The sequence below is a fragment of the Phanerochaete carnosa genome, assembly GCF_000300595.1.
Source record: "Phanerochaete carnosa HHB-10118-sp unplaced genomic scaffold PHACAscaffold_1, whole genome shotgun sequence".
NCBI lineage: Eukaryota > Fungi > Basidiomycota > Agaricomycetes > Polyporales > Phanerochaetaceae > Phanerochaete > Phanerochaete carnosa.
This window is the reverse complement of record NW_006767628.1, coordinates 4238698-4263704: the sequence shown is the minus strand read 5'-3', so window position 1 is coordinate 4263704 and position 25007 is coordinate 4238698. Positions and strand designations below refer to the sequence as shown.

The 25007-nt window shown below is 54.7% G+C and overlaps 10 protein-coding genes across 10 annotated transcripts in view; 2 read left to right on the top strand and 8 right to left on the bottom strand.

Moving 5' to 3' along the window:
• Window positions 1-1313: 1313 nt before the first annotated feature.
• Window positions 1314-2839, top strand: PHACADRAFT_83104 (uncharacterized protein; the record flags this gene model as incomplete). The annotated part of the gene is made up of 4 exons (XM_007390800.1): window positions 1314-1746; window positions 1800-2356; window positions 2422-2582; window positions 2641-2839. The coding sequence occupies 4 exons, from the start codon at window positions 1314-1316 to the stop codon at window positions 2837-2839; spliced, it is 1350 nt and encodes a 449-aa protein (XP_007390862.1).
• A 106-nt stretch (window positions 2840-2945) lies between these two features.
• PHACADRAFT_24643 (uncharacterized protein) lies at window positions 2946-4094 on the bottom strand (the record flags this gene model as incomplete). Its single annotated transcript, XM_007389538.1, has 2 exons — window positions 2946-3013; window positions 3455-4094. 2 exons carry the CDS (start codon window positions 4092-4094, stop codon window positions 2946-2948), a joined length of 708 nt encoding a protein of 235 aa, XP_007389600.1.
• A 215-nt stretch (window positions 4095-4309) lies between these two features.
• PHACADRAFT_190611 (uncharacterized protein) lies at window positions 4310-5602 on the bottom strand (the record flags this gene model as incomplete). Its single annotated transcript, XM_007390799.1, has 1 exon — window positions 4310-5602. One exon carries the CDS (start codon window positions 5600-5602, stop codon window positions 4310-4312), a length of 1293 nt encoding a protein of 430 aa, XP_007390861.1.
• A 1748-nt stretch (window positions 5603-7350) lies between these two features.
• On the bottom strand, window positions 7351-8405 carry PHACADRAFT_248058 (uncharacterized protein). The gene has a single exon (XM_007390798.1). It carries the CDS (start codon window positions 7787-7789, stop codon window positions 7358-7360), a length of 432 nt encoding a protein of 143 aa, XP_007390860.1. The 5' UTR covers window positions 7790-8405; the 3' UTR covers window positions 7351-7357.
• A 423-nt stretch (window positions 8406-8828) lies between these two features.
• PHACADRAFT_248056 (uncharacterized protein) lies at window positions 8829-11173 on the bottom strand. Its single transcript, XM_007390797.1, has 3 exons — window positions 10937-11173; window positions 10432-10866; window positions 8829-10368 (listed from the first exon to the last, which is right to left on the bottom strand). The coding sequence occupies exons 1-3, from the start codon at window positions 11167-11169 to the stop codon at window positions 9399-9401; spliced, it is 1638 nt and encodes a 545-aa protein (XP_007390859.1). The 5' UTR covers window positions 11170-11173; the 3' UTR covers window positions 8829-9398.
• A 905-nt stretch (window positions 11174-12078) lies between these two features.
• On the bottom strand, window positions 12079-14163 carry PHACADRAFT_112053 (uncharacterized protein; the record flags this gene model as incomplete). The annotated part of the gene is made up of 7 exons (XM_007390796.1): window positions 12079-12373; window positions 12441-12534; window positions 12588-12649; window positions 12710-12932; window positions 12983-13883; window positions 13940-14005; window positions 14080-14163. The coding sequence occupies 7 exons, from the start codon at window positions 14161-14163 to the stop codon at window positions 12310-12312; spliced, it is 1494 nt and encodes a 497-aa protein (XP_007390858.1). The 3' UTR covers window positions 12079-12309.
• Window positions 14164-14636: 473 nt separating this feature from the next.
• Window positions 14637-18067, bottom strand: PHACADRAFT_180560 (uncharacterized protein). Its single transcript, XM_007390795.1, has 11 exons — window positions 17801-18067; window positions 17587-17745; window positions 17073-17530; window positions 16887-17020; window positions 16653-16852; window positions 16102-16601; window positions 15954-16051; window positions 15767-15901; window positions 15475-15713; window positions 15002-15413; window positions 14637-14941 (listed from the first exon to the last, which is right to left on the bottom strand). The coding sequence occupies exons 1-11, from the start codon at window positions 18029-18031 to the stop codon at window positions 14706-14708; spliced, it is 2802 nt and encodes a 933-aa protein (XP_007390857.1). The 5' UTR covers window positions 18032-18067; the 3' UTR covers window positions 14637-14705.
• A 114-nt stretch (window positions 18068-18181) lies between these two features.
• Window positions 18182-20932, bottom strand: PHACADRAFT_248051 (uncharacterized protein). Its single transcript, XM_007390794.1, has 5 exons — window positions 20848-20932; window positions 20379-20492; window positions 20052-20326; window positions 19352-19992; window positions 18182-19294 (listed from the first exon to the last, which is right to left on the bottom strand). The coding sequence occupies exons 2-5, from the start codon at window positions 20464-20466 to the stop codon at window positions 19198-19200; spliced, it is 1101 nt and encodes a 366-aa protein (XP_007390856.1). The 5' UTR covers window positions 20467-20492; window positions 20848-20932; the 3' UTR covers window positions 18182-19197.
• Window positions 20933-22220: 1288 nt separating this feature from the next.
• Window positions 22221-22722, bottom strand: PHACADRAFT_248049 (uncharacterized protein). Its single transcript, XM_007390793.1, has one exon. It carries the CDS (start codon window positions 22548-22550, stop codon window positions 22293-22295), a length of 258 nt encoding a protein of 85 aa, XP_007390855.1. The 5' UTR covers window positions 22551-22722; the 3' UTR covers window positions 22221-22292.
• A 54-nt stretch (window positions 22723-22776) lies between these two features.
• PHACADRAFT_135095 (glycosyltransferase family 2 protein) overlaps window positions 22777-25007 on the top strand; it is a 4109-nt gene continuing 1878 nt past the window's right edge. Inside the window, exons 1-12 of the mRNA XM_007390792.1 lie at window positions 22777-23036; window positions 23106-23614; window positions 23668-23809; window positions 23859-23929; window positions 23979-24133; window positions 24184-24246; window positions 24298-24337; window positions 24386-24458; window positions 24518-24553; window positions 24607-24757; window positions 24810-24882; window positions 24936-24988. Coding sequence (XP_007390854.1) covers window positions 22980-23036; window positions 23106-23614; window positions 23668-23809; window positions 23859-23929; window positions 23979-24133; window positions 24184-24246; window positions 24298-24337; window positions 24386-24458; window positions 24518-24553; window positions 24607-24757; window positions 24810-24882; window positions 24936-24988 — 1423 coding nt within the window. The 5' untranslated portion in view covers window positions 22777-22979. The remainder of the gene's footprint in view (window positions 23037-23105; window positions 23615-23667; window positions 23810-23858; window positions 23930-23978; window positions 24134-24183; window positions 24247-24297; window positions 24338-24385; window positions 24459-24517; window positions 24554-24606; window positions 24758-24809; window positions 24883-24935; window positions 24989-25007) is intronic.

Sequence of the window (25007 nt, the reverse complement as noted above, 5' to 3'; positions counted from 1 at the left end):
GCAAAGAGAGATCGACAGAGAGGCGGACGTCGCGATCGTTTTGGCGGCGGTGACAGCCTGCAATGTTGCCGGGAAAAAAAAACAAGCGACACGCGGAGGACGACAAGGGCGGACGGCGGGACGAGGACAGATGCGCACGCGACACGACACGACACGACACGCGTGCGGCGTGTGTGTCGTCGCCAAGCCAACGACGACGACGAGAATCCCGCTCGCTGCTAGTGCGGCGGAATAGCGATTGGGTCCTTTGGCTAGGCGGGCTGGGGGCTGTGCAGGGGCCTGCCCGCGAGGCGGCGGCGTGTCACAGAAGCCAAGCCACGCCCCCTGACGTTGCCCTCCAAGAACAACGGCGCACTGGACCGTGTTGGTGTGGATGGGCCTCCGCCGCCGCCGGGCCCGCGTGGTTCCCGTGCGTGCGTGCGTGTAGCGCATGACGCTGCATTACGCCTGGGGCCTACGCGGGTAGGGCCTGCCTTTCGGGGAAACGAACTCGCCGCGCCCGTGCGCTCATGCGTGCGCGGTCCGCAGCGGCGCGATCCCTTGGAGGCTTCAGGTCCGCAGGCTCTGCGCAGTTGGCTTCCTGAGTATGGCAGCACAATTATGCGAGATCTGTAATGTGTCCTGCTTGTTCACTTTGATGCGACCTACCCTGAAGCGCCGAAGAAACCGATGATAAAGGAAAGCGCCTGCATCTCATCAACTTCGAGCTCGCAAGCAAGCAAGCAAAATCTGAAGATGCGACACACAGGGTTCATATGCCCCACTCAAGGCTCCGTTGTATACAATATTACTTTCTCCGGCGTGATCCCGCAGGCCTTCAGCTTCAACCTCTGATAAGGAGTATGGACCGCCGCTCTGGGCGGATGCCCTGTACTGCGACCGCAACTTGCTTCTCGGGCCGAGCACTTCGACGGTACACCCGAATAACACCGCGCAGGGTCCGAGGATCCTCAACAACGCGTTTCGCGAGGTTCCTCGTCGGTGACACGCTCGCGGCGCACGATCGCGAGATGACCTCACGGCGGGGCTCGTCGAATTCGAACTTTTCGAGCATTCGCTCTCGCGGATCAGCGACATAGGCTTTCCCGGACACGCTGGTGACCCTGCAACGTTCCTGGGCCCTCGCAAACGTGGCTCGCTGAACCTTCGCTCCTGCCGCATATGTGGCCTCGCGCACATGCAAGTAGGCACGGGCCCAGTTTCCTAGGATGCTCGGGCGGCATGCATCCGAGGACGCGATCTGCCGCCGAACGGCCGCGGTTGGAAGCCACGCAAACCTTGCGTTGCGTAAGCACCACACCGGGGACCGCACCATGGTATCGTACACTGCACTGCTAGCCGTGCTCCAGCTGGTGACGTCTGCGACGCTTGTTCACGCACAGTGCACTCCGCACGGCGCACTCGCGTTCCGCTCGCCCGTCACCACAGCCTCCGGCCTCGCCGCGACACCCATCTTTGCCGGCCTCGCGACCCCGCGCGGCATCGTGTTCGACGGCGCAGGGGCCCTCCTTGTCGTCGAGCGTGGACTCGGCGTCACCGCGTTTGTCGAAGATGCGCCCGGCTGCGACGGCTGGCTCCGGTCGGTCGTCCTGCAGAACGCGAACCTGACGCAGGGCATACAGGTCGACGGCGCGCGGCTGTACGTCAGCACGTCTGGCGAGGTGCTCCGGTTCGCGTACGACACCGCTGCGCGGCGGGTCACCGGCGAGCCCGAGGTCGTCGTGAATGGTGTCCCGCCCGACGGAGGTGCGTCTGTCCACTGAACGCTGCCGGAACCTGTTGTGCTGAGACGAGTTTAGAACTCACCACCCGCCCGATCCTCCTCTTCCCGAGCACCAACGCGACCCACATCCTCGTCTCCAGCGCACCCGCGGCGAACATCGACCCCTCCGCGCGGAACGCGTCCTCGGGGCGTTCGCAGGTGCGGCGCTTCGCCCTGCCCTCCACTCGCAGTGCGTCACCCCAGGACTTCTTCGCGGGCACGCTCCTCGCGTTCGGGATCCGCAACCCCGCAGGGCTCGCCTTCCTCCCGCCGCACTCGTCGAACCTGTGGGTCGTTGAGAACGGTGCGAGCATCGACAACACGACGGGCCTCACGCCCACGTTCGTGAACGACAACCCGGCCGACGAGCTCGAGTTCGTCGACGCCGCCGCCGCAGAACCTGGGAGTGTCAACCGGTTCTACGGCTTCCCGGACTGCACGACGCTGTGGAACCCGAACGCAGACCCTGTCGGGGACCCGCAGTTCCTCGGCTTCAAGACAGGTGAACAGTTCAGTTTGGAGCTTGAGCCGCAGAGAGGCGACGCCTTCTGCCAGAACCCAGAGGATAACGTGCCGCCTAGACTGTCTTTCCAGGTGAGCAGCTCGCTGCCTGCTATCTCTTGACATGAGGACTTCGACGCTAACTGCTTTCTTTATAGGCACACTCCGTCCCGCTGGACATCAAGTTTTTCCTCCCCGCCGGCACGGAGCACGACGCGACGCCGGCCTTGCCTGCGTCCTGGGCCGGCGACGCGTTCGTGTCCTTCCACGGCAGCTTTGACCGGACGCCGCCCACGGGTTACGGGGTCGTCAGGCAAGTGTCCCTCGTGTCGGAGATGTCTTGCGTGGTGCACTGACGACGACGCTCGACTCACCAGGGTGCCGTTCAGCGGGCTACAGCCCTCGGCGCCGCCTTCGTCGCAGACCGGGTACACCTTCCTCGCACAGGCGACCAACCTCACCAGCTGCCCCGGCACGTGCATCCGTCCGGTCGGCCTCGCCTTCGCGGACGACGGACGGCTGTTCGTGAGCAGCGACTCTAGCGGCGAGTTGTTCGTCATCTCGAAAATGACTTGATCGTGTCATGCGCCGAAGTTGAATTATGCAGGATTTACTGTACAAGTATTGAGGTGACAATGTCCAAGGAGAAGTAAACAAGAGGCTGCGATAGCGAGACTACACTCTAGGCAAGGTCAGAAGTCGACGTTGGGCTTGGAGAGCCCGTGGAATTGCATTCTGTCAAGGATAAAACTAATAGGCGTGGCGTAAGTAATATCTGACGGATCTGCGAAGCCAGTACCGCCAGTAAGGACGCCGCCAATGCGTCCTTGGCCGTCGACGATGACAGAGCCTGAGTCGCCCGCGAGCGAGAAGGGGCCATGCTTGGAGTCGCACGGGATAATCGTCCATTCTTTTGAAGTCCCGTAAACGCCATACTTAGAGTAGCCTTCGCGGACATAGGAGCAGATTTCGTTGGCACGGCCAATGGTTAGGCCAGTGGCGCGGCCACGCTTAATGACCATGAGGCAGCGGTCGTTGTTTTCGTCCGATGAAGCTGGGTGCTTCATTTCTTCGTCGTGAATGATTCCCTTGAGCTTCAAAAGATAATCGTCCGGGTACTCAAATGATTTGAGATTTGCAAAGTCTCAGAGTTCCCGCCCTTGTTGGCTCGGAAGAAAAGGCCGCCGGTACCCTCAGTCCGAGGTGTGGCCTGGGCACAGATGGAAAGGCCGAGCGTCGTGGTAAGGGGCTCGCGGATATCGAGTGTGGGGTCAGAGAAGTGCGTGGTTGTGAGGAACTTGGGACCGGCCGTGCGGGTAACAACCGACTCGCGAATCTCGACTTCAATGTCAGCAATATCGTATTCTCTGATCACCTCCAGGCACTTGAAGGCCACAACGACGCCGTCATCACCAGAGAGTGATGCGGGCACCACGCCAATCCAGAGGATCACAGGCGCGGAAGACTCTCCGGTGTAACCAACGCGTACGACATCGGTGCAGGTCCAATCCACCTTCGTCGAGTCTAGAACGGCGTGAAGCTTGGGAGCGAGAGATTCTTCCCACACCTTTTGGAGGGTGTGATTGCCGACGGTGCGAAGTTCCTTGGCCTTTGGGAATGCCTCCGGACCGGGCACCTCCCACGGAGCGGTACTCGTGCGAGCGACTAAAACCGGGGCGGAGTACAGGCCGTAGTAGTAATACTTGGCCTCCATTTCGGATGGGCCCTGCGGCGAGGGGATGTCTGGTTTAGCGGGAGAACCGCTGGTATGGATACCCGGGAAAGCAGGGGAGCAGTGGGTCTCCTGCTCATTAGTTAAGGTAGCCGCCATGTATAAGGTATCAGTGAAAGTAGAGAGAGAGAGGACAAGACGAGAAACTGAGGAGGCAGTCTGGGTAAGGTCAGCCACGGAACCCCTAAGCTGGGCCGCTCCTCTGAGATCTCGATCTTATCTTACCTTACTTATTCGTATGTTTTCCGTCAACGGATTATTCGACGACGACAAATTACAGAACTTGTAGCTGCATTTGAGGACGCTTATATGCGCTAGAAGTAGCTAGGTAAGGCAGGGTAGGGGCTTGTGGTCGTTCTGGCGGACCGTGGTACTATAAATTCCTGCCAGACATCGAACGGCAGCGCCGCCGAGCAGCGCAGGTCGGCGAGCAGTTCCAGAGCATCATCTACGCAGGTCGCAGCTCCCTCCGACTCGAGGTCTCCGAATGGCGAGCGCACAGTAAGCAGCTCGAGCTTTGGCCAGACCTCGCAGCCTTCCATCGTGCTTGCAATCCACGGCTCCAGGTAGTGCATGACGATACGGTCGCTGTGCGCTGTAAGCACAAAACAGCGCAGCTCGGGGAAGGCGTCAAAGAGGATTGGCTGGACGCCGCTATTGCACAGCACGCGCGTGAAGAGCGATGACAGTCGAAGCGTGTGTAGGTTCTCGAAGGACGCCCGCAGGATGCGCAGAGCGTCCTCAAAGCCCTCGCACGTGGTCGGCGACGAGGTTGCGAATAAGAGCGTGTGTATGTGCGGGGCGCTGAGGATCAGGAAAAAGTCGGAGACATAAGGGGCGTCGTGCTCCATGACGAGGTCGAGCGTGTGTAGCGTGGGTAACACGATCTGGCCATAGTCAAGCACCTGCGTGAGGACAGGGAAGACATGGTCGAGCTTCAGGTATTCGAGCATTGGTGAAGCAAGCAACAGGTTTCTGAAAGTGACGTACGATGGAGCGGCGAATTCTCGAGGCAGATCAGCAAGGGTGAGTCGTGTGAGCCCCTTGAGCATCGGTGACTGGAATCGGAAGGAGACGCCTTCAAGGACGACACTGCTGAGCGTCGCCGGCGGGTTGTCATTTAGGATTGCCGGCAGCGGGCCCAGAGAGCACTTGTTAGTGGACTTCGCCAAGTTGATCTCGAAGTGCACCAGCCTTGGGAGTGACATCTGTCTAAGCTGGGAAATGTAGAGAAAGACGGCGAAGCCGTGATGCGCGCGCAGGTGCACCTCCCGCACGCGCTCCGGTTGTGACAGGCCAAGCGCCAGGACCTCACTAGCGATGGTCCGTTTGCTCTTGACGTGAAAGCAGAGACTGAGAGGCAAAACCGCTCCACAGCGGGCCAGGAAGTATTCTAGAAGGCCGGGACGGGAGGAATGCACTGGAATAGCAGACCACACCGATGGAGAGCGGGCTGCAGTTATCCTCCAGCCTCTGCACACATGCGAAACCAGCAAGGCAAAGGGGAGGCCGTCGTCCTGCAGCATGTCATGGGCACCTCGTTCGAATATAAGGATGAGAACCAGCTCTGGCATATTATACCAGACACTTCTGACAGCGGATGGCATGGCGTTTGTCTGGGATACTGGAATGGTTCAGTAAAGAAGCCTGTAGGTCGATGCCACAGTACGCACCCTGAAGGAAATGCGGAGATTGTGGGCGATATTTGGGCCGCTGCCAGGGCTTTATACGCCACGATGTGGGATATATGTGTCTTCTATCATCACGAGGCTGTATTGTAAAGTTCACGGACCTGTGATGCGGGCGAACCGCCTGCACTGTTCTAATCGCAATGTGATCTCTGGTTCCGACGCCGGCAGGTCTACTGCCTGCCCATCTGTCGCCCAACTTGAAGATGTACGCTGCGTCGAGAACTTCTGGTGTCTTGTCCGAAACTCTATGGATAGTGGCTGGTACCAAGTAATAGTCACGGGCGCCTGACTCCAAGTGTCGGTGTACGCAGCTGGATCTTTGCACATGGGCATCCCCGCGAGATGACGGTCTGTAAGCGAAAAGCTAAGCCAATCAGCGACTCGAAGTCAAGGCTCATCAGGACAGGGAGAGTTACGACTGGCCTCCACGTACTTCAAGTTGAGCTTGAAGCATCGCCAACATCATTTGCGGGTGGGTAAAGCCGTCGTGGCGAGACGCGCGGCGCAGAGGCCCGTGAGCCAACCCGAAGGCGCGAGATTGGTCAGGTCAGGGAAACATATGGTCGCGTTGTCAAGCGGTCTACACGCCCCGTTCGTCTACGTGCGCATATACTACATCACACATACGAGTGCAAAGGCTACACGGCAATATTGGTGTCGGCCGAGCAGTCCCCTGAACTTGTCCTTGCACGTACACGGCATGCAACCCCAGGGCCCCGCATGATGCGCAGTTGCCCATGTCAAAAAGACTCCTTAGATCTTGATGTCGACCTCGCCAACAAGTGAATCTGTACGGTCGCCGTCCGCGCTGCCATTGCATCGTGCCGTCCTCAGGTTGCGGGATACACTGGGTATACCTAGTTGCCAGCAGCTGGCGTCACTCCAGATTGATTCAGTGTAGCCACTAGACGTGACGTCTACATGCAGTAGAATGAGCAAAAATATCACCCAAAGGTATGCTATGATATGCGACATCTAGAAGTATATCGGCGGCGGAATTAATGAAGGTGCCACTACACTAGATATAAGCTACAGCGATCATGGTAGCGAAACACGAGACTGGTGATACAGAGACAGACTGACAGAATGGCTCTTCTGTCTTGATGGTATCATAGCTAGAGGTATCTGCCACAGACTGGGCTGGCGAAAGATATGGAGCGTTCCTGGAAATGTCGGCGTGGCTAAAGCGAGAGCTAAGAGGGCTCAGCGCATCGTCCAACACTATACGCACCTTGGTGTCCCCGTGGGTTCCATTACAACTTTCCCCACAACTCCCACGTCATCTACTTCGTCGTCTGCAATTTCGGCCGTGGGACCAACTGTCTCACTGATGTTGGGATGCTCGCTGAGCCACGTGCGTCGGAGGCGCTCCATCTTGAATATCTCTGGATGGTAGGCCAGAGTTTGCCAGTGGTTATCAGCAGAGTAGCTGACTTCTTCACCTGAAGCATCCACGGTACATCAGTTAACGGGCTTGGTAGAGCGGTACACTGCCAGCCTACGTAAATGTGGAAGTCTTTCAAAGAAGGCATCAGCGACCATGCCCGAGGATAACTCGCTGGGTGACTGAGCAGACGACGCTTCTTCAGGACTCATCTCATTTGCATCAGTTCGTTCGTCCGTGCTGTGCGCTACGTATTATCAAGATAATGTCACACTTGCGACGAAGGTTCACCACGCACCAATTGATTCAGGGATTTGTGCAGTATCTGCACTGGGCGGCTGGCTAATAGACTTGCCACGTTTCTTCGTAGCTGAAGCCATATTTCCGTCTTCAACTCGGATGGGAGGCACCAAACGCAAGCCGTCCAAAGCGGAAGAGTCCAGCTGCTCGAGGATCGACAGGGCAAACCGTGAATACATGAGTTCGGCAGGGACATTTTCTGGAACGGCGAGAGGAGCGTCCTTGACATAGGCGGCGTTGTTCACAGGGAACAGAAAGTGTACCAACACATCACCATCCTTCACCGCAAATATGAAACAGTGTTGATCAAAGAGTTGATGAAGATCGGCGCGGAGGGTTAGTCCGTTGCTGGTAGCGTTGATAATCTTCTTCTTGAGTTTGTAGTCGTGAATGTCGTTATGGCAGGTGTACACCCACATCTTGTTGTTTCTATACCACTCAGCATACGCTTGGGGGATGATGTGACAACTCTGAACCGCTTTTTACGTATGATAGGAGTGAACAAATAATGCAGATCAGTGGCAAAGGCGACTCACCTCCTTGGAACCCAGTGAGAAGACAACCGCCGTCTCGCATTCGTACTTGAATTCCCATCTGGGTTGGTTCATACTGAATGGAGGCTACTGGGCCTATTTGCGGCAGTGTGTTCGAGCTGATAGCGTTGGCCCATCGGGGTGGGACACCTGGAAAGCGCCATGCATCGAAAGAGGGAACGACGGGGTACGGGTCGACCATGCCATCGACAATGAAAAAATAACAACCAGGTTCAAGGTAAGTTGTGTTCGGTACACGGCCTTCGGACCCGCGGGTGGCAGAAATATAGCCAGGTTTGTTATCCGCAATGATAGAGGCTGCTTCAAGTATCACAGGGAAATACACCCCCCACAACTCTACGTCTCCCGGGATGCGGTCATAGGCGGGGAATGTGACCAACGGCGGCGATGTCGGCAGGCTATTAGGATGGTAGAGCCTTACGAATGGAACCGGGTGTGGAAGTTCACGCTCAGTGAATGTGATTGGCACTGCGAGCGTCATGGTTGTTGCCGAAGGCGTTGCTTTGACCCCAAGATAGCGACCACTAGGAATGGGCACCATTACGTAAGTAATAATGTCCCCTCTTCAGACAAGTTCGAGTTGAAACTCGCAGATACCCCGAAATACATCTGGTTGGTATCAGGATCCGTAGCTTGTTACGAAGCCGATCTGGAAGTAGAGTGTAGCTCAGAAGGACATGGACAAGTCTCGAACGCATCGAGCTCTTTAACGTCTTACGAGCCTTCGAAACGTAACGCGTAAAGTCTTCCAAGCACTCGCAGAAGGGCATGACAGAGTAAGCACTCATCAAACGACAATACATCGAGACATTGTATATAAATATAATCTTCAACACACGGAGTGAAGTGGTCAGGACAGTTATAAAGCTACTATGGCAGGAAGCACGTAAGTTTGGGGCCGAACCGACGGGGTAATGCGTTGCGGGAAAAAAAAAGAAAAGGATTATAGTACCGAAGAAGCCAGAAAACTCAATGCCGATCGATTGAATACCGTTCGAAAAGGAGGTGTGACTAGTTTATAACCGGCGCTGTCGCGTAAAATGTTGGGAGTGGTGAAGCGGAGCACATGCAGGACGGTCTGAACAATGCAGGGAAGACAAGGATTGGGGAGAAGCACAGGGCGTTTGTGGATGGAGGGAAGCAGTGTTCGAGATATACATAATAAGGATACTGTGCATAGCAGGGTGGGATGGGCATGGGACAGGCAGGCGGGGAGGCGAGACCGAGCATAAATATAGTGGCGGCCGGGCAGGCGACAAGGCACGTGTAGCTTGTAGCGGTGAAGGGCCGGCAGGGCGAGACAACGAAGCGGACGTATAATGCGTGTTTGCGCATGGGCGTTACGGTAATGGAGATCACTGCACGTTCATCAAGAAGCTTGATTATAACGAGGTCTGGATGACGATCATGGAGCTGTCAGATCCAACCGCAGTGAGACAAGTGTCGGGGTGATACACACATTTACTTTTGGTGATTACCGCACGACGCTATTCGAGAAGTTAAGCAGCAGGATGGCGTCGTCGACCTTGACGCCTGTGGTCTTCTCGATATCGGCGAAAGACAGCGCGCCGACCGCGACCGAGATATCTCGGCGAGCTGGCGAAACGTAGTCGGCCAGTTTCTGAGACTGCGACGCGCCCACGGGCACGGCGGGATATGGCGAGGATAGTGGGGATGGAGTGACCGCCTCCTGGAAATCTTCCTCGCTGGCCATGTCTGATGATCGAGAGTTAGACGCGTGCGTGTACATCCGGTTGCGAGAATCTTCGGTGTGCAGCTTGGGCCGGAACCTCTCACGAGCGAAGGCTCTGTCCGTCACCATGTAGTCCTCAGAAGGATCCACAGAGATCGGCGAGCCTTCTCTTGAGACATTCCTAGAGGGGTCGTTGTAGCTCGACACATCGTCGTCCTCCTCAGAGCCAGAAACCTGCTTCGACCGTTTGCGCGAAGACTGTCGCAGATTCCTGAACCAGTTCGTGACCTTGCCGACATCCATGTTGATCTCGAGAGCAAGTGCACCGCGCTCCTCGATAGAGGGCGTCGCTGTCCGCTGGAAGAGTTTCTTGAGCGCTTCAAGTTGGTACGGCTCGGGCCGAGTACGGCGAGAGCGACTGCTGACTGAGGAGGCGCGCTCAGTCATCACTGCGCTGTAGGGGCTAGGACGGGGCGACGAAGCTCGGCTGTCCATGAGAGAGACTGTACTAGGCGAGCGCCTTGCCCTGGGCGGCAGAGGGATACTAGGCAGGGAAGGATGACCCTTAGTGGGTGGGACCGCAAGGGACGGGTGCGCAACACTGGAAGACGGCGGGAAAGACGAAAAGGTATGTCCTCTCGACGACGACGCGCTTGGCGTCCCAGACGCAGCGGCAGCTTCCTCGTCCTCCTTACGCTTTTTCGCAATGCTACGTTGGTTCTGAAACCAGTTGGTTACGCTTTGATAGCGCCTGATAGGAATAGGGTGATGTGAGTTCCGGAATTCTGTCCGCGTGGGAGACAATTGAACTTACATTCCAATTCGAAGTCCGAGCTCTTCTCTTTCCTCCTTTGAAGGGTGCTGATTCGCATCGTAGAGTTTCCGAAGCTCCTCAGTTTGGGCGGCAGAAGGGCGTGAGCGGCCTTTCCGAGGCATGCTTGTCTCTGAGTCAAATAGATGGCGATGCCGAGGGTTACCTGCGTAGAACGCCGATTGCTGTCGGTGGTGAACCAAGTGCGGTAGCCTATCCGAGTAGTCATCCTCAGAGAGTTCATCGTACTCAAAGTGGGCACTTGGATGCGCGCTTGGCGGTGCAACTGAAGCAAGCAGCGTCGAGATGGGAGGCAATTCGCACTGTGCATTGTTTTCTCTGCTATTGGAGCTGTTGATGGCACCGCCAGCCTTTGTTGACCGTTTCTTGGTCGAAGCTCGCTTGTTCTGGAACCAAGCGTTGACCGTCTTGACCTCCCTGTAATCCGTCAGAAAAAGAGTAATCAGACGCCCATAACGACAAAGAAACAAAAGTTTGGAGCACTGACATGCCTAGCTGCTCTGCCAGCGACGTTCGTTCCTCGAGCGCCGGGTGCTCGTCTCTTTCGTACAGCTCGTTGAGTGCAGCAAGTTGGTATGCGGAATGCCGATGGCGGGGCTTCTTGGGCTTGTCCTTGGAATCATGGTACGACGATGAGGGCTGTGGTAGCCGTTGCGACTCTTTCAGGGCAGCTGGTGTTGATGTCGGCGACTGCGACCAGGAATCGTATGAGGGTACCATGGCGAGGATAGGATGGACGTCGGGGTATTAGATGGTGGTACGGAGACAAGAGGAACGGCCGGAAATGAAAGGGGGATGGAGCTGTACAGAGAGCTGACAGCAGCAGCTCGGCAGGGAAATTTCATTGAGGTGCTAATAACCAACTGCAGCTGCCAAATCCGTCTATTGTCTCACGCAACCATAATTTGCATCATAAACACTCCGTAACCCCGAATTCGGCCGCCCTTCGCAGCTGTTGTATTGCATCCGACAAACGGTGCCAACTACACTCGCTCGGTGCGTCGACGCTATCGTTCACGCTCCTGCTCATATGCGAGGTATATATCCCGACGCTGTGCGGTGTGCAGAGCCTCCGAGAGCGCTGGGACACGATCAACGGCAGATATTACTCATGGTTCACCGCTCCCGGGGATGATGAAAATGAGCAGTTGCATGATGTGTGAGCTGTGGCAGCGTTGGCCTGTGCGTGCCTGTCCGCTCAATTCCTAGTCTCCCCCACGTGGAGCCGTGCAAACGCTTCCCGCTTACGGTATTACGCTGCTTATGATTATGGGCGTCAACGCCATAGCAATCACGCTCAGTTTCGGCTTGGGGAATCATACTCAAGGTCTTGGCAGTCCGACGCGGTACCCGAGAATGGTTCTGTTCGTCGTGTGCACACGCAGAGACTCTCGCCCCGTCGCGAAGGAATGCGCTGCTCAACTTACGCCTAAAGTCCCCCACGACCTGGGCATCGAGCACCGGACTATCTTTGAGCTCGCACAAGCTCAACCTTCCGTGACCTTCTGCCTCGCAATGACGTGTCTCTGCGGTCACACTCTGCTATTTCCGCAGACCCATCAGAGTTTGCACCCGTCCGCGTGTCGCCTATTACGAAGTCTTTGCCTGGAGCTCCGGTACGCAGTCCTAACGCGAGCACTGCCTGTCAAACATGACCCAATTAAATCTTTCTTCCATACCATTACTCGGTGTAATAACGTTATAGCAACAGTTCGTGCAGACGAGCAGCTCAGAAATTCCAGACATGACGAGGTACAGCGTCCGGGGCTTGATTGATCTCTTCCATAAATATCTTAGTGCTGTGCAGCCCTTTCCCGTTAGTGTTTGAGTAGAAGTGTGTTGTCCAGCCTCCGACAACCCTCACCGCCGCTCTCCTCGTACGTCCTCTTCACCAAAGTTCTTGATCCAAGCGCCAATTGCTCCCCTTGTAACGCAAATAAGGAAGCATTAGTGTCGTCAACATGTCTCACCTGAGATGCAGCGAAACTTACAAGAACCCTTCGTGTCGGAGGAACAGCGCTCTTTTGGTTCCTTTACTCCAGAACCTGATAGCGTACGACAGAGTGCTGATCGTCGCAGCATGGCCTGAGAAGGACAGATTTAGCTGTGCCCACGATCACACCGGTTTGATGACGCACCCCGAATAAAGCATCCTCCAAAATATATCCGATCTAGGCCATACTTCTCGGCGTTCATGTACCTATGAGACAACGTCAGTCAGTCAAGTAGCGAGATGAAACCATAGCGTCCAGTCACGTACGCAATCTGGCCAATGTTATTTGACACAGCGTATAGCAGCGACTTGCTGATGTCCTCCGCCGAGAATGTACCCTTCTTGCCACTCTTTTTTGAAAAGACCTTGCCAAATGAACTCGCGATCATGGTCGACTTGAGACCGAGTCGGCTGTAGTCTTGCCCATAAATGTCACCGACGAGCATGTCGACTGTTGCATTATCTCCCTCTTCGGAAAGCGCGAGCATTTCTGGCATCGGCTATCATTAGCTGTCGTTCATAGGCACAAATAGCACATACCGTCGAACGTTGTTGCAGGCGTCAATAGACTGAGAAGTCCCCACAGAGTTCCTCCCCCAAGACTCGTCCCGCTCACACGTTCAAACGAACCGTCTTCGTCAACTCTAATGATTGAAACACCCGAGCCGATGTTGACGAGAAGGCAGGGTAGTTGCGGTGTGGGGTTCGACTCGAATGAGACAGCGTATTTTGGGGGATCGGGACTCGGCCGCTCGTAGACTCCATCCTTCCCGTTCAAACACCCCTTCGTCGAATGCGAAACCGAGTGTATGAGCTCGTCTGAGAAGTAGTAGACCTCGTCCGGGATGAGCGTGATGAACTTGAGGCCCTCGATGAGACACTCCATCTCGTCCTCGCGTCGGACTTCGACGTGCAACTGGTCGGAGAAAAGCTCGTGAAACCGGTGCGCACCGCCGCCGGTCGCCATGATCTTCACGCTCTGGCGCATCTCCTCGATAGACACGCTGTTCAGCTGCGCCGAGCGTTCGATGAGCGACTGGATGAACTCGACGCAGTCGTCTATGTGTTCCGTCTCAAAGCGTTCAAAGTTGAGGGACCCGCCCGGGAAGTGCTGCACCGAGGCTCGTCGTAACAGCGACTCGTGCAGCGCACTGTGGTCGAGCTGATCCAGCGCAGCGAGTCCGTTCGCCGTTGGTGGGTGGCCATTGCCGTGGTGCGAACCGTCTAGGATTGCAGGAGTAAGAGCACCATTTATTCTTGGGTTGGGTGGAGAGCTGGAGAGCGGATTGTCTCGTGGTGGCGAAGAGGAAAGGGGACTCGAGGAACCTGGTGTGAAGGCATCACCGACCGTGCTCGATCCTCTTGTCGCTACTATTGATGGCGAAGCAGGTGGGTCGGGCGAACGGGTGAAGTACACGACTTTGGCTAATGACCCGCCAATCTGTAAAAGCCGCGACGTTCGCTTTCTGCAAGACACAAGCCGAAATTAACACTCACGTCCACGGCAATATGCGACACAGGCTCGACATAGTTTGGCAGATAGATCCCTCTACTATCCCTGGTCTGCGGAACGCGCCAAACGTTAGCGAACGCCCACACGACATGCCCGACGCAGCTCGGGAAACACAGAGACGTACCTCTGGGGACCCCTCGTCAAGTATTAGCGCACCCCGGGTGTCGACCTGGATTGCTTTCGCAGTGGGGAGTGACGGCACTGACATCACAGATAGCGTGGGTTTATCACGAGTGGCGGTTGTGTGCTCGGGGGTTTTGATGCATACAGTAGCCTTAAGGCCGCAAACGGGGACCAGGCCTGGTCGTGCGAGTTAGTCGAGGATAATGCGGGGGTGGCGAGAGGCCAGCAGCTGGTCTAAGTAATAGGCTAGCGATGTGCGCAGTTCGGTTGCCACTCTGCGTGTATGTACGAAATTGCGGGGGCGAGTGTGTAATGGAGATCTAGCTAGCCGTCCACGTCAAATGTCGTGTAAGATTTGTGGCAAGGTATGGTACGACGGAGGCCCTGGACAGCATCATGCCGTTGGGGATGCTCTCTACAGATCATTTGACTAGTTGCGCTTGTCCGTCTCGGATGTCCAACCTAGCCGGCTGGCCGGTCTCCCTCGGAGTCTTCTCCCCGTTCCGCATCCTTCTCGTCGGAGCCGCCCCAAGCGACGATCCCACTCCTTCCGGCTTTACATAGAAAGAAATTCGCAATATTCCACAGTCGAGAATAAAACACCAGGTGACAGAACCCACAAGCTTTCTACATAATTGCCGCAACAACCAGACTTGCTGACTCCTGCTTTTCTGCCCGAACACCCAGCTCCAGGGCAACGCCCTGCCCCTTTGAGTAGGTCATCCGGGACCGCACGAGCACCTTGCCTCCTCCGCCCGCGACAAGGCCTGACAGCTGCAGCGTATGCACGGTCGACGACTGGGGATCTTCGCTCCCACCGAGCGGCTGCATATTCAAAATCTCTATGATCGAATCGCACGCAGCTAGAGAAAGACATCCGTCAACTGTTTGCCCCTGACGCGGCATGATGGCCATGTGCTCACCCTTGAGAGATTCCATCGCTGGAAGTGAAAAGGTTTCTGTAACGTTGACCCCACCACGCATGCGATCCCACTCGGACGCAAATGTAACGTACGTCGGCACAACGTAGTCTGCTGCCGACAGCTCCGAATCCTCCAACTGGTACTCGTCTTCGTACCCTTCCGCCTCCGGCTCTCCCGTCGACGGGTCCACTTCCTTGCTCACAAACTTGAGTACGCACGAGAACGAGCCCATCGGGTACTCGTCTGGCGTGTCCCGTGTGAAGGAGTAGTACATGATGCTGGGCGAATTGGACGACGACAGCTGCGGGATCGGCATCAGGAAATCTTCTGTCAGCCCTGTTTCGCCCTGTGCTTGCATGACAACGGACACTTGCTCCAGAACAGTATCTGGGATTGTGTTCGACACGTTGAACTGCAGAATAAATCAGCCGACTTTCGTTCCTCAAGGCCAGTTGAATACGCAGAACACGCACCTGGAAGACAACATGCTCCTTGTAAATGTGCTTGACCACAGATACCTGATACTCGGTCTCGTTTTCTGTAAGCTGTGCAGGTTTAGTGCTGCTGTTGAGCACAGGTCCGTAGGATGCAAATTCTGGCACCTCTGCCAGCTGTTGGGCGTAGGCAGATTGAGTCTCTGCGGCTGTTGGCGGTGGCGGCGTAGCGGTCCTAGATGTACTGGGCGCGCCCAGTGTCTCGAGCGTACTTGGTCCTGCATTAGACACGTCAGGAAACGAGCGGAAAAAATAATCGTGATGTACGCACGGGATGCTTCTTTGGCTGCCTGCGCGCGGCTAATCTTAGGGATCGACGACACGTCAAATGGTTCTGCGACTGCCTCGGGGTCGCTGATGTAGGACACAAGTTTGGCCTCAAGGGCGGATAGCGAGAAGACAGATTCTGCCGAAAATATTTAGTGATGGCCCAAAACTCTTGACGTCTGCTGACCCACCTTCTTTGACGTAGGCCTCAGCCAGTGGCGGCTCCTGGTAAACCTTCAGATACATAGCCGCACGATCTCGGACCTCGTCATCGACATCGTCCAGGCATCTAATTGGGCAAGTAAGTATATGGAAACTTGGAGGGGTAGACAGGCTTACCGGTTAAGAAGCACTTTGATGCTCTTGCTCAGCTTCTCGTCAAGACCGTTAAGACCAAATTTAGCAAGGCTCGACACAGCCGCAGCGCGCACAGTGGCATTCTCTAAAACGACACGATTATAGATATAACGGATATACTTAGCCGGCTGCGACGACTTCGGACCCTCGACACCAAGAAGATGCAAGATGCGGACAGAGAGCTTCGTGAACTCGCAGTCCTCAATAAACTCGCATAGATGGGAGAGTGCCTGCTCTTTGCAGTCGCCGATAAACTTTATCATGTCGAACATGGCTTCGACGACAGCGCGCTTGAAGTCATATCCACCCTCGTCACGGAGAACACCAGAAAGGAAGGAGAGCATGGATGCGTGCTTGGCAGGGAACTTGAGGCACAGCGAACGGATAGCATCGACGATGATGACCCTGAACTCGTCGCTGATCTCACTCATGAAGCCAGTAATCTGCTTGATGAGACGATCGACTGAAGCCTCGTTGCCGGTCTGAAGACTAGTCAGCACGAGAGCCGAGTGTATACTAATGTCTATACACACCTTGAGTAGAGTGGTGATAGCGTAAGTCGCAACACTGCGATTGGCATCAGAGATAAGCTGCTCGAGCTCGAGATTGCATGTCGCAACAGCAGTGGGATGCATGAGAGCCAAGCTGGCGAGCGTACGTGTAGCCGCAAAGCGCAATGAGGACTTCGGAGACGATAAGAAGAGTTGCAAAACTAGTTCTCTGTGATTAGACTCTACGCAGGGATACGCAAATTCCTGACGACTTACCGGCGATGGGTTTCTGAAGCTGTGCGGCTGTGACATTCTTCATCTCGCAGATGACACGAGCGGCCTCCAGGTTAACCATGTCACTCTTGTGGCGTAGCCAGCCCTCAATGAGGTCAAGCATCTGGCGCTGCACGCTGCAATGACGAATTAACAGAGGATTAGCAATTATACATGCCTGGCACTTACTTAGGGTCCTCCTCCATAACCTTCGCCGCATACCGGATGAGCATACACAGGGCCATCGGGTTCTTCAGCACCGTGCCGGAGCCTGTCTTGCCACCGCCAAGCTGCTGGATCATCTTCGTGACGGCCATACGATCCTGCTGGCGGATAAGGTAGAGAAGGCCGAGGGCATGGTACTGTGTGACGTAGCTGGTCGACGGCATGGTCTGGTATCCACTGTTGCTTGAGGAAGACGAGCTGCCCCAACCAAGATATGAATTGCCGGCAGTGCTGCCTCCGAAGAAACTACCAGAAGACTTCGCGTTGACGGCCTCTTGCGCTTCGTTTACCCAACGCTTTACAACGTCTTTTGCGGAGGGGAATAGGTGGTATGCCGAGACAAGCGCAGCAGAGGAGATCGATGTGTTCTTGTCCACAATTGCAGCCTTGAAGAACCGTTCTACACCTTGTGCCATAGAAGGCTGTACGGGACCATTGGATTATCATCATGCAGTCGGCTGAGCATGGTCGGACATACGTCTATGATACGGCACAGCGCACGGATGGCGTTCGGTCGGTAGATGACCTCCGAGTTGGGCTGCATGTCCTTCATGATACTGCTCGTCACCATAATAACGTCCTCCGCGGTCGTGGCGAGCTCTTTGATTGCCAGGTATACCATTTGACGGAGCGCACTCTGGCAATTTTATTCGTCTCAATGCGAAGCGAGCGACGTCGAGCATGGCACTCACGTCCTTGTGCTGAAACAATTTGGTAGTCCCAAAGAACAAAGTAGTGGCCTCCTGTGTGTTGAATGTCTCGCCAACATAAAGCAGGTAGACGATGCGGGTGAGGAGTGCCCTGCACTTCCGTGGGCTAACAGGTGTATCATTGAAGACGCGAGCCTCTTGAATTACTGTAGTCTTGTTGTTGTAGTACGCGCTGAGGCCGCTCTCCTCATCCTTTTTGCTAGTCAGAGACATGGTATCAAGAGGGAGGGTCAAGGCTATAAACGACCGCGACGTGGTCGATGCGACGTGCGGTATGGACTTGCTCGCTTTGGAAGGTGTTTCTCACGCTTACATAGGCACAATTGCGGCCACAGATATAAGCATTCAGACAGAAAGGTTTGCGGGACACATCCATAACATTACGAGACCAGGATAGACTACTACTGCACACGAGTCCAATTCTTCAACGAGTGGGTTACTTGGCGTTACTATGTGACTTCCAATCGCAGACGAAAGTACGGCGCCGGGGGTGGAATACGTCCATCGCGAGGTATCGACGGAGGGCAGGTAGACAATAAGGAAATGAGGCCGTGAAGTCATGGACGAGTCGTTAGAGCCAAGTTGCCGCCTGTCCGTGTGGTGCTTCTACCCCTCGAGCTCGCCTCCGGGCAACCCTCCAACTACATCGCGGCGCCCTCTCCCTTCCAACGCGCCTCAACAGGTCGGCCTGCAGAGTGGAAGAAGGGAGGACAAAAAACACAAGAGCAATAACTGGGGGGATATGGATGGGAATGAACAAGCAGGAAAGAGGTGGAAGGAATGTGTGCTATACGAGGGATGAGAGTAGACGAATGAGACGACAATGGTACAGAGATTGGGCGGCAAAATTACTACTAAGAAAAAGGAGCCGCCAACAAGACGACCAATACGGCGCAGGGGGATTGAACAATAAACGCGATAGAAGGACGAGGCAGTCCCAAGGTCCACGAGAGTTGCGCGGACAGCCCCACGCAGCGAGCGCGGAAAAGTTGAGACCTGAAGAGAAAAAGCGTCCGTATTGAAGGATAATTAAGGCCCATATGCGTCCGGTAGTTGTGGAGTATCTTCATCGAGCTTCGATCCCAATCCCCAGTGTAATAACGTCGATGGCGAGTGCACGGCGCATAGGAAGATCGCTGGCTAGCGAACTTCGCTTGAACTGCGGCACCTTAACGACGGTGGCGATCGCGATGTCCTCCCAAATTGCTCGACGTCCGCCGCACTGACTGGACGAGACGAAATACCCGCACGACTACCGGACTCCGAATGCGACGACACAGATCCATACCGAGCTACCATTCACCTGCCCCCCACCCCCCAACGCTCGGCGTGCTCCGGACGTGCTAGCAAACAAACTCCTTACCACGGACAGGAGTCATTTACCACATGTCACCATCACGTCCCCTCCGCTGCTGACCCACGGCACCAGGCACCATGCCAGCCTGCTGCTGCTGCTGGCGAGTATGGGAACGCAACCTAACGTAGTGTGAGATCAGCCAAGAACTGATGAGAAGGGAAATGATAAGCACCTACATCCTGTCGGTACCACGGTGGTCCTCCTCCTGAACCACCTTCCTCCTCCCAGCGACCTTGGAGCTAGAGCTTTGACCTTGCTCCTCCATCTGACCCCGCTGAACGCTCCAGTCGAAGACGTAGTCGTACTGGTAGCCCTCGCGGACGAAGAGGTCGCGGAACAGCTTGCGAAGGTAAGAATAGTCGGGCTTGTCGTCAAAGCGGAGAGCACGGGTATAATTCAGAAAGATGCCGAACTCGTTGGGGAAGCCGCGGCAGAGCAGGTCAGTGGGGGTTGTCATCTTCTTCTCCATGATGCGGTCGTACTTTTGCTTCTTGGTCGCGGCCTTGAGACCCTGCCAAGGAAGCGAACCACGGAGGAAGTACATGAGGACGTAGGCAAGGGACTCCAAGTCATCACGGCGGGCCTGCTCGACGCCTAGATGCGTGTTGATGGAGGTGTAGCGAGCGGTACCAGTCAAATTCTTGTTCTCCCTGTACGGGATGTGGAGATGGGTCTTGGGGTCCCTAAACTTCTTCGCCAGACCAAAATCGATGACGTTAACCTGGTTTCCACGCTTGCCAATGCCCATAAGGAAGTTATCGGGCTTGATGTCACGATGAATGAAGTTGCGAGAGTGGATGTATTCTATGCGGGAGATCTACCAGACGATGTTAGCGGCCGCTGAGAGGACAAATAGGAGCAGATGCAGCCACTAACCAACTGGTCGGCAAGAAGCAGGACAGTCTTGAGAGTGAATTTGCGATTGCAGAAGTTGAAGAGGTCCTCGAGAGAAGGACCGAGGAGATCGATGACCATCGCATTGTAGTCGCATTCGGTACCAAACCAACGGACGAACGGAACACCGACACCGCCTGCAAGGGTCTTGTAGACCTTGGACTCGTACTCCAGCTGGGGATGCTTAGCCTTAACGGACTCAAGCTTGATAGCTACTTCCTCGCCGGAAATGATGTTGATACCGAGATAGATGTCGCCTGTGGCGACGGTGTCAGACCTACAGACATCAAACCATCCGCAATTACTCACCAAAGGAGCCTGAGCCTATTTTTTTCCCTAGACGGTACTTGCCTCCAACTCGCAAGTCCAGTTTTCCATGCGCAGACGGGTCCGACATCGTGATCTTCTCGGAGTGTGAGAAGTCTGTAAGGACGTGGCAGTCAGAAAATCGTCTCTGGCGTCACTGATAAAGCAGATAAAGAGAAAATATGATCTAATAAAACGAATATAGTTATAAAAGTCTGGGGTGTGTAGAGCCGCGGTGGATGTTCGAATCGATGACAAGCCTGACACAGCCTCGGGCGTAGTCCGGCCGTCGCACTGTTGTCCAGCAGAGCACAAGTATGGCTACTAAATCGATGCCGCTTGGCTGACGTATGCGATTTAGAGGCTAAATGCTGGAGGCAGGAAAGGATGTGGTCTTGGAGTAGCCTCGAGGCACAGTTGCGAGTGATCTGATCCTGCGGAAGCTTCAGAGGGAGGAAATTGAGACTCTCACAATTACAGCCTGAGAAGTATTTGGGGTAAAGAGTAAGAGAGACTCGTGAGGAAAGTGTGGAAGGTCGTTTGAGAGGGGAGAGTGGTGGAAGATGAGAAGAAAGAGGTGTGCTGAGGACAACAAGAGGCTGGCAGGAGGAGTCGTCAGGCGTTTCAGCGTGGGAATTGTTAATGCCAGGCGGAGTTTGATCCACTTGTTAGCCCGTTACAAATTTGCTAGTAGACGCTATTAGCTCTTGTATTAGCCGGCTCCCAGCGTTTGTTACTGGGGGGTATAGGTACTAGATTCTAAGATTACCAGCAGACCTCCTTTCTTTTGCCCCTTGCTTGACCAACCCCCCTTCCTCCGAACGCCATTTAACAACAGTCATGATGGCCAACCGCATAATGAGCGCCCGAGCACCTTTCCGCACACAGACATTAGTCTGGGTTATGTATGACATTTTTGGGTCTTTTAGATGTTACAAAAGTATGTAAGGTGCTGTATCTGTATACTCTGAAGTCAATAAGGGCAGTAGCGGGCCGAGGATCATTATCTGACCCAGGCTTATCGAAGCGGTAATCAGGCGCCTAAAGTTTCGATTATCTTATCTAGAACCTAACCCTAAGTCAGCAGCACAATATAGCGAGTACAGCATGACTTGTTCTCACTAGGTTATATTGATCATAACTAGGTTAGCAGCTGATAATATATACATTTAGTAAAATAACTACACAGGAGGGCAAGGTCAAGCACACCTGCAACGACTCCGACGGCAAGGGGGCCCAAGCCCCGACGCGCTGATGGAAAATAGGCGCCTAACGCCGCCATCGCTGTTCACCCCACCGCCTGGCCTGCCAACGATGATTGACATGCTTCATTTGACTTCTAACCTCGTATACATGCAATATTAATCGATTATTTATGCTGAAAATGCTCGAGTGTTCAGAGTAAGAGGCGCCAGTGCACTCGGAGGTTGGTGGTGTACGGCGGTTATCCGAGCGCTGATGGTATCAGATTTGGGTTTCTGACTTGAATTTGACCTGAGCCTGCTCGGCAACCGTAGACGCGCAAATACTGTCTCTGAAATATATAACCGTCCGCCATTTTCCGCATCCTCTCTCAACATCTATTCGTCAATAAGTGCGTAGTGAGGTGTGCCGTTGAGCGCAGTAGCATCACGCCACATAATCCATATTAAAAACAAGATGTATATATGCTGACCGTTGCAGCCAAGAACATGCGGTACGTATACACCTCGCAATGTCCCGTTCGCGTCAGGATATCGCCCTGGGAAACGTTGCAAAGTATCAACCGAAGAAGAATCAGAAACAGACGACGTGATGTCGGCAGATGAGCTTGCCGGTGTTTTGCGCGTGCATTCTTGCACGACTTTCAAGTAAACGCGGCGAGCAACTACCGTGCTGAGAGAGATGTGCCGTTTGCTAGGACAAGCGTCGGCCAAATCAAAACCACCGGGCGGCCGGTGATACATTCAATAGCTTCAGAGTTCGTTCGTACGCAGGTTGTGGAGTGAGCATCCGAAGTGTGGCCCAGAACCGGTGGAAGCTCGGGGCGAGAATCCATGATATTGACGTAGTGGAAGACTGAAGCGGCAGGTATGCACGGGCGCAGTCGCCTCCCTCTAGTCGACTAACGCTCCCTCGCGAGCCCGTCTGGCCCAATAAGAATGACACAGCAGAGACAGCGGCAGGGTAACGCATTTTGTCTTGGCGGGCGCCGAGGCTGCACAGCATAATGGAGAACGCCTGAAGCTGAAGGTCCTTGTGAGGATCAGGCTCCCGCAGTTTTCTCGCGGGGTCGTCCACATGGATAAACGTCGAGCACCTGAGACTCTTCGCCTTGGGTACAGCGGCGCTCCGTAGCAACGCTTTACTTGGGTTTTGGGGATTTGACCCGAGCCTGCTCGGCAACCATAGCATCTGTTGCCGGGCGTCGGAGCATATATCGAATTTTGATGGCAGAACGGGTGCTACGCTCCGGTTGCGAGCCCGCGGTTCTGTCTTTGCCCTCCGTCCCGACCAGCTTCGAGATTGATACCCTTTCTCGTGCCCTGACAGTCCACCCGAGCTCGTCGTCGAGCAGTCCATTCCTTCACTGTCTCTCGTTTACGCCGTGCAGGTCCACTTGCCATGGCCTATCACCAGAGTCCCTACGACAACCACGGAGTCGCTCCTGACTACCCTCCGGTTGCCCAGAATGTGTCCCCCGGCGGGATACTTCCACACTCCCAACACTCCCAAGGCTATCAGGACCAGCCGCAAGGCTACTATCAGGAATACGACCAGTGGGATGGCAAGTCGACGAAATCCTACCAGAGTACCTTCGCTGGATCCCAGGTACACCTCAACCCCAGCCAGCATGAAATGGCACAACTTCACAATGGCGTCCCTGTCCCAACCATGCCTTATCAGCAGTCCTACCCGCCCATTCAGCAACACCTTCGGCCCCAGATGCCAATAGGCTTGAGCTCTGGCTACACGGATGCCCGCGAGAAGCTCATGAAGCGGCGGTCGGTGCGCCAGATCGAACTACAACAAGGAAACCTTGTGCTGGACGTGCAGGTTCCCACACACATTGTCCCAGCTGGTAAGAACGATGAAGAAATGACGAAGATGCGCTATACCGCTGCAACTTGCGACCCGGACAACTTCATGGCTTCCAAGTTCTCGTTGCGACCGTACCTGTACGGACGCCACACGGAACTTTTTGTCGTCATGACCATGTATAACGAGGATGAGATCTTGTTCTGCCGCACCATGAACGCGTGAGTCTGCATCCCAGCCTCCCTTGACGCGTCCCAACCGCAGATTCGGGCAGCGTCATCAAGAATATTGCCCATCTATGCAGCCGCAGCAAGTCGAGCATGTGGGGGCCCGAAGGTTGGAAGAAGGTCGTCGTCTGTATCGTCTCAGATGGTCGAAGCAAGATTAACAAGCGCACGCTGCAAGTGCTCACCCTCGTGCGTCTGGTCCTTGTCCGATTGTAGTGCGTCTGATCGTGTCGCGTAGATGGGATGCTATCAAGAAGGCGTAGCGAAAGACTCTGTCGGCGGAAAGGACGTTACTGCTCATATCTTCGAGTATGTGGCGACTCATTATGTGCACATGGTTATTTATCTCGTTATGCAGGTATACGTCACATGTCGTCGTGACGGACAGAGGAGAGGTGTCCCAAGGAGCGTGCCCAGTTCAGATTATATTCTGCTTGAAGGAACAGAACAAGAAGAAGTTGAACAGTCACCGCTGGTTCTTCAATGCTTTCGGTCCGCTCATCAAGCCCAACGGTATGCAGATTGCGCACAATGAGCCGGACTACGTATTCATGGATATGTAGTTTGTATTCTGCTCGATGTTGGTACTAAGCCGACAGGAACATCGATCTACCAGCTTTGGAAATGTAAGTTATTCATACGTCATCCGTTTCCATATTTAACCCGGGATATTTTAGGCTTCGACAAGCACAAGAACGTCGGCGGTGCCTGCGGAGAGTACGTATACATAATTATCGATGGTTCTTTTATCTTATACCTGGCTAGGATCTGCGTTGACACAGGAAGAGCATGTTCACTTCTCCTCACAAGTCCATTGGCTGCTTCGCAGAATTTTGAGGTCTGTCTGTTAATGCTCGGCACGCATCTAAAGGTATGGGACTGACGGGATGGATTCAGTATAAAATGTCGAACATATTGGATAAGCCACTTGAGGTATCATTATCTCTTTCATTTATTATCAACATCGATTCAAACATACATCTTAGAGTGTCTTTGGCTATATCAGTGTGCTTCCCGGTGCCTTCAGTGCGTATCGCTACAAAGCACTGCTCAACGGGCCCGACGGCAAAGGACCCTTAGCATCATACTTCAAGGGTGAGGAAATGCACGGGGGCTCTAGCAAGGCTGGCTTGTTCGGTACGTCATAGCGAAAATCGCTGTTGAAATGAGTGCTCACTGCGGCTCATAGAACGTAACATGTACCTCGCTGAAGATCGTATTCTCTGTTTCGAGATTGTCACGAAGAAGCGCGAAGCTTGGGTGTACGATCTTTCATATTCCATAGTAGCTGAAGCTGATCATGGTCCACGAATAGGTTGCGCTACGTGAAGAGTGCCAAAGCATCCACCGACGTTCCTACCACTGTGAGTGGACATCGACCCTGCAG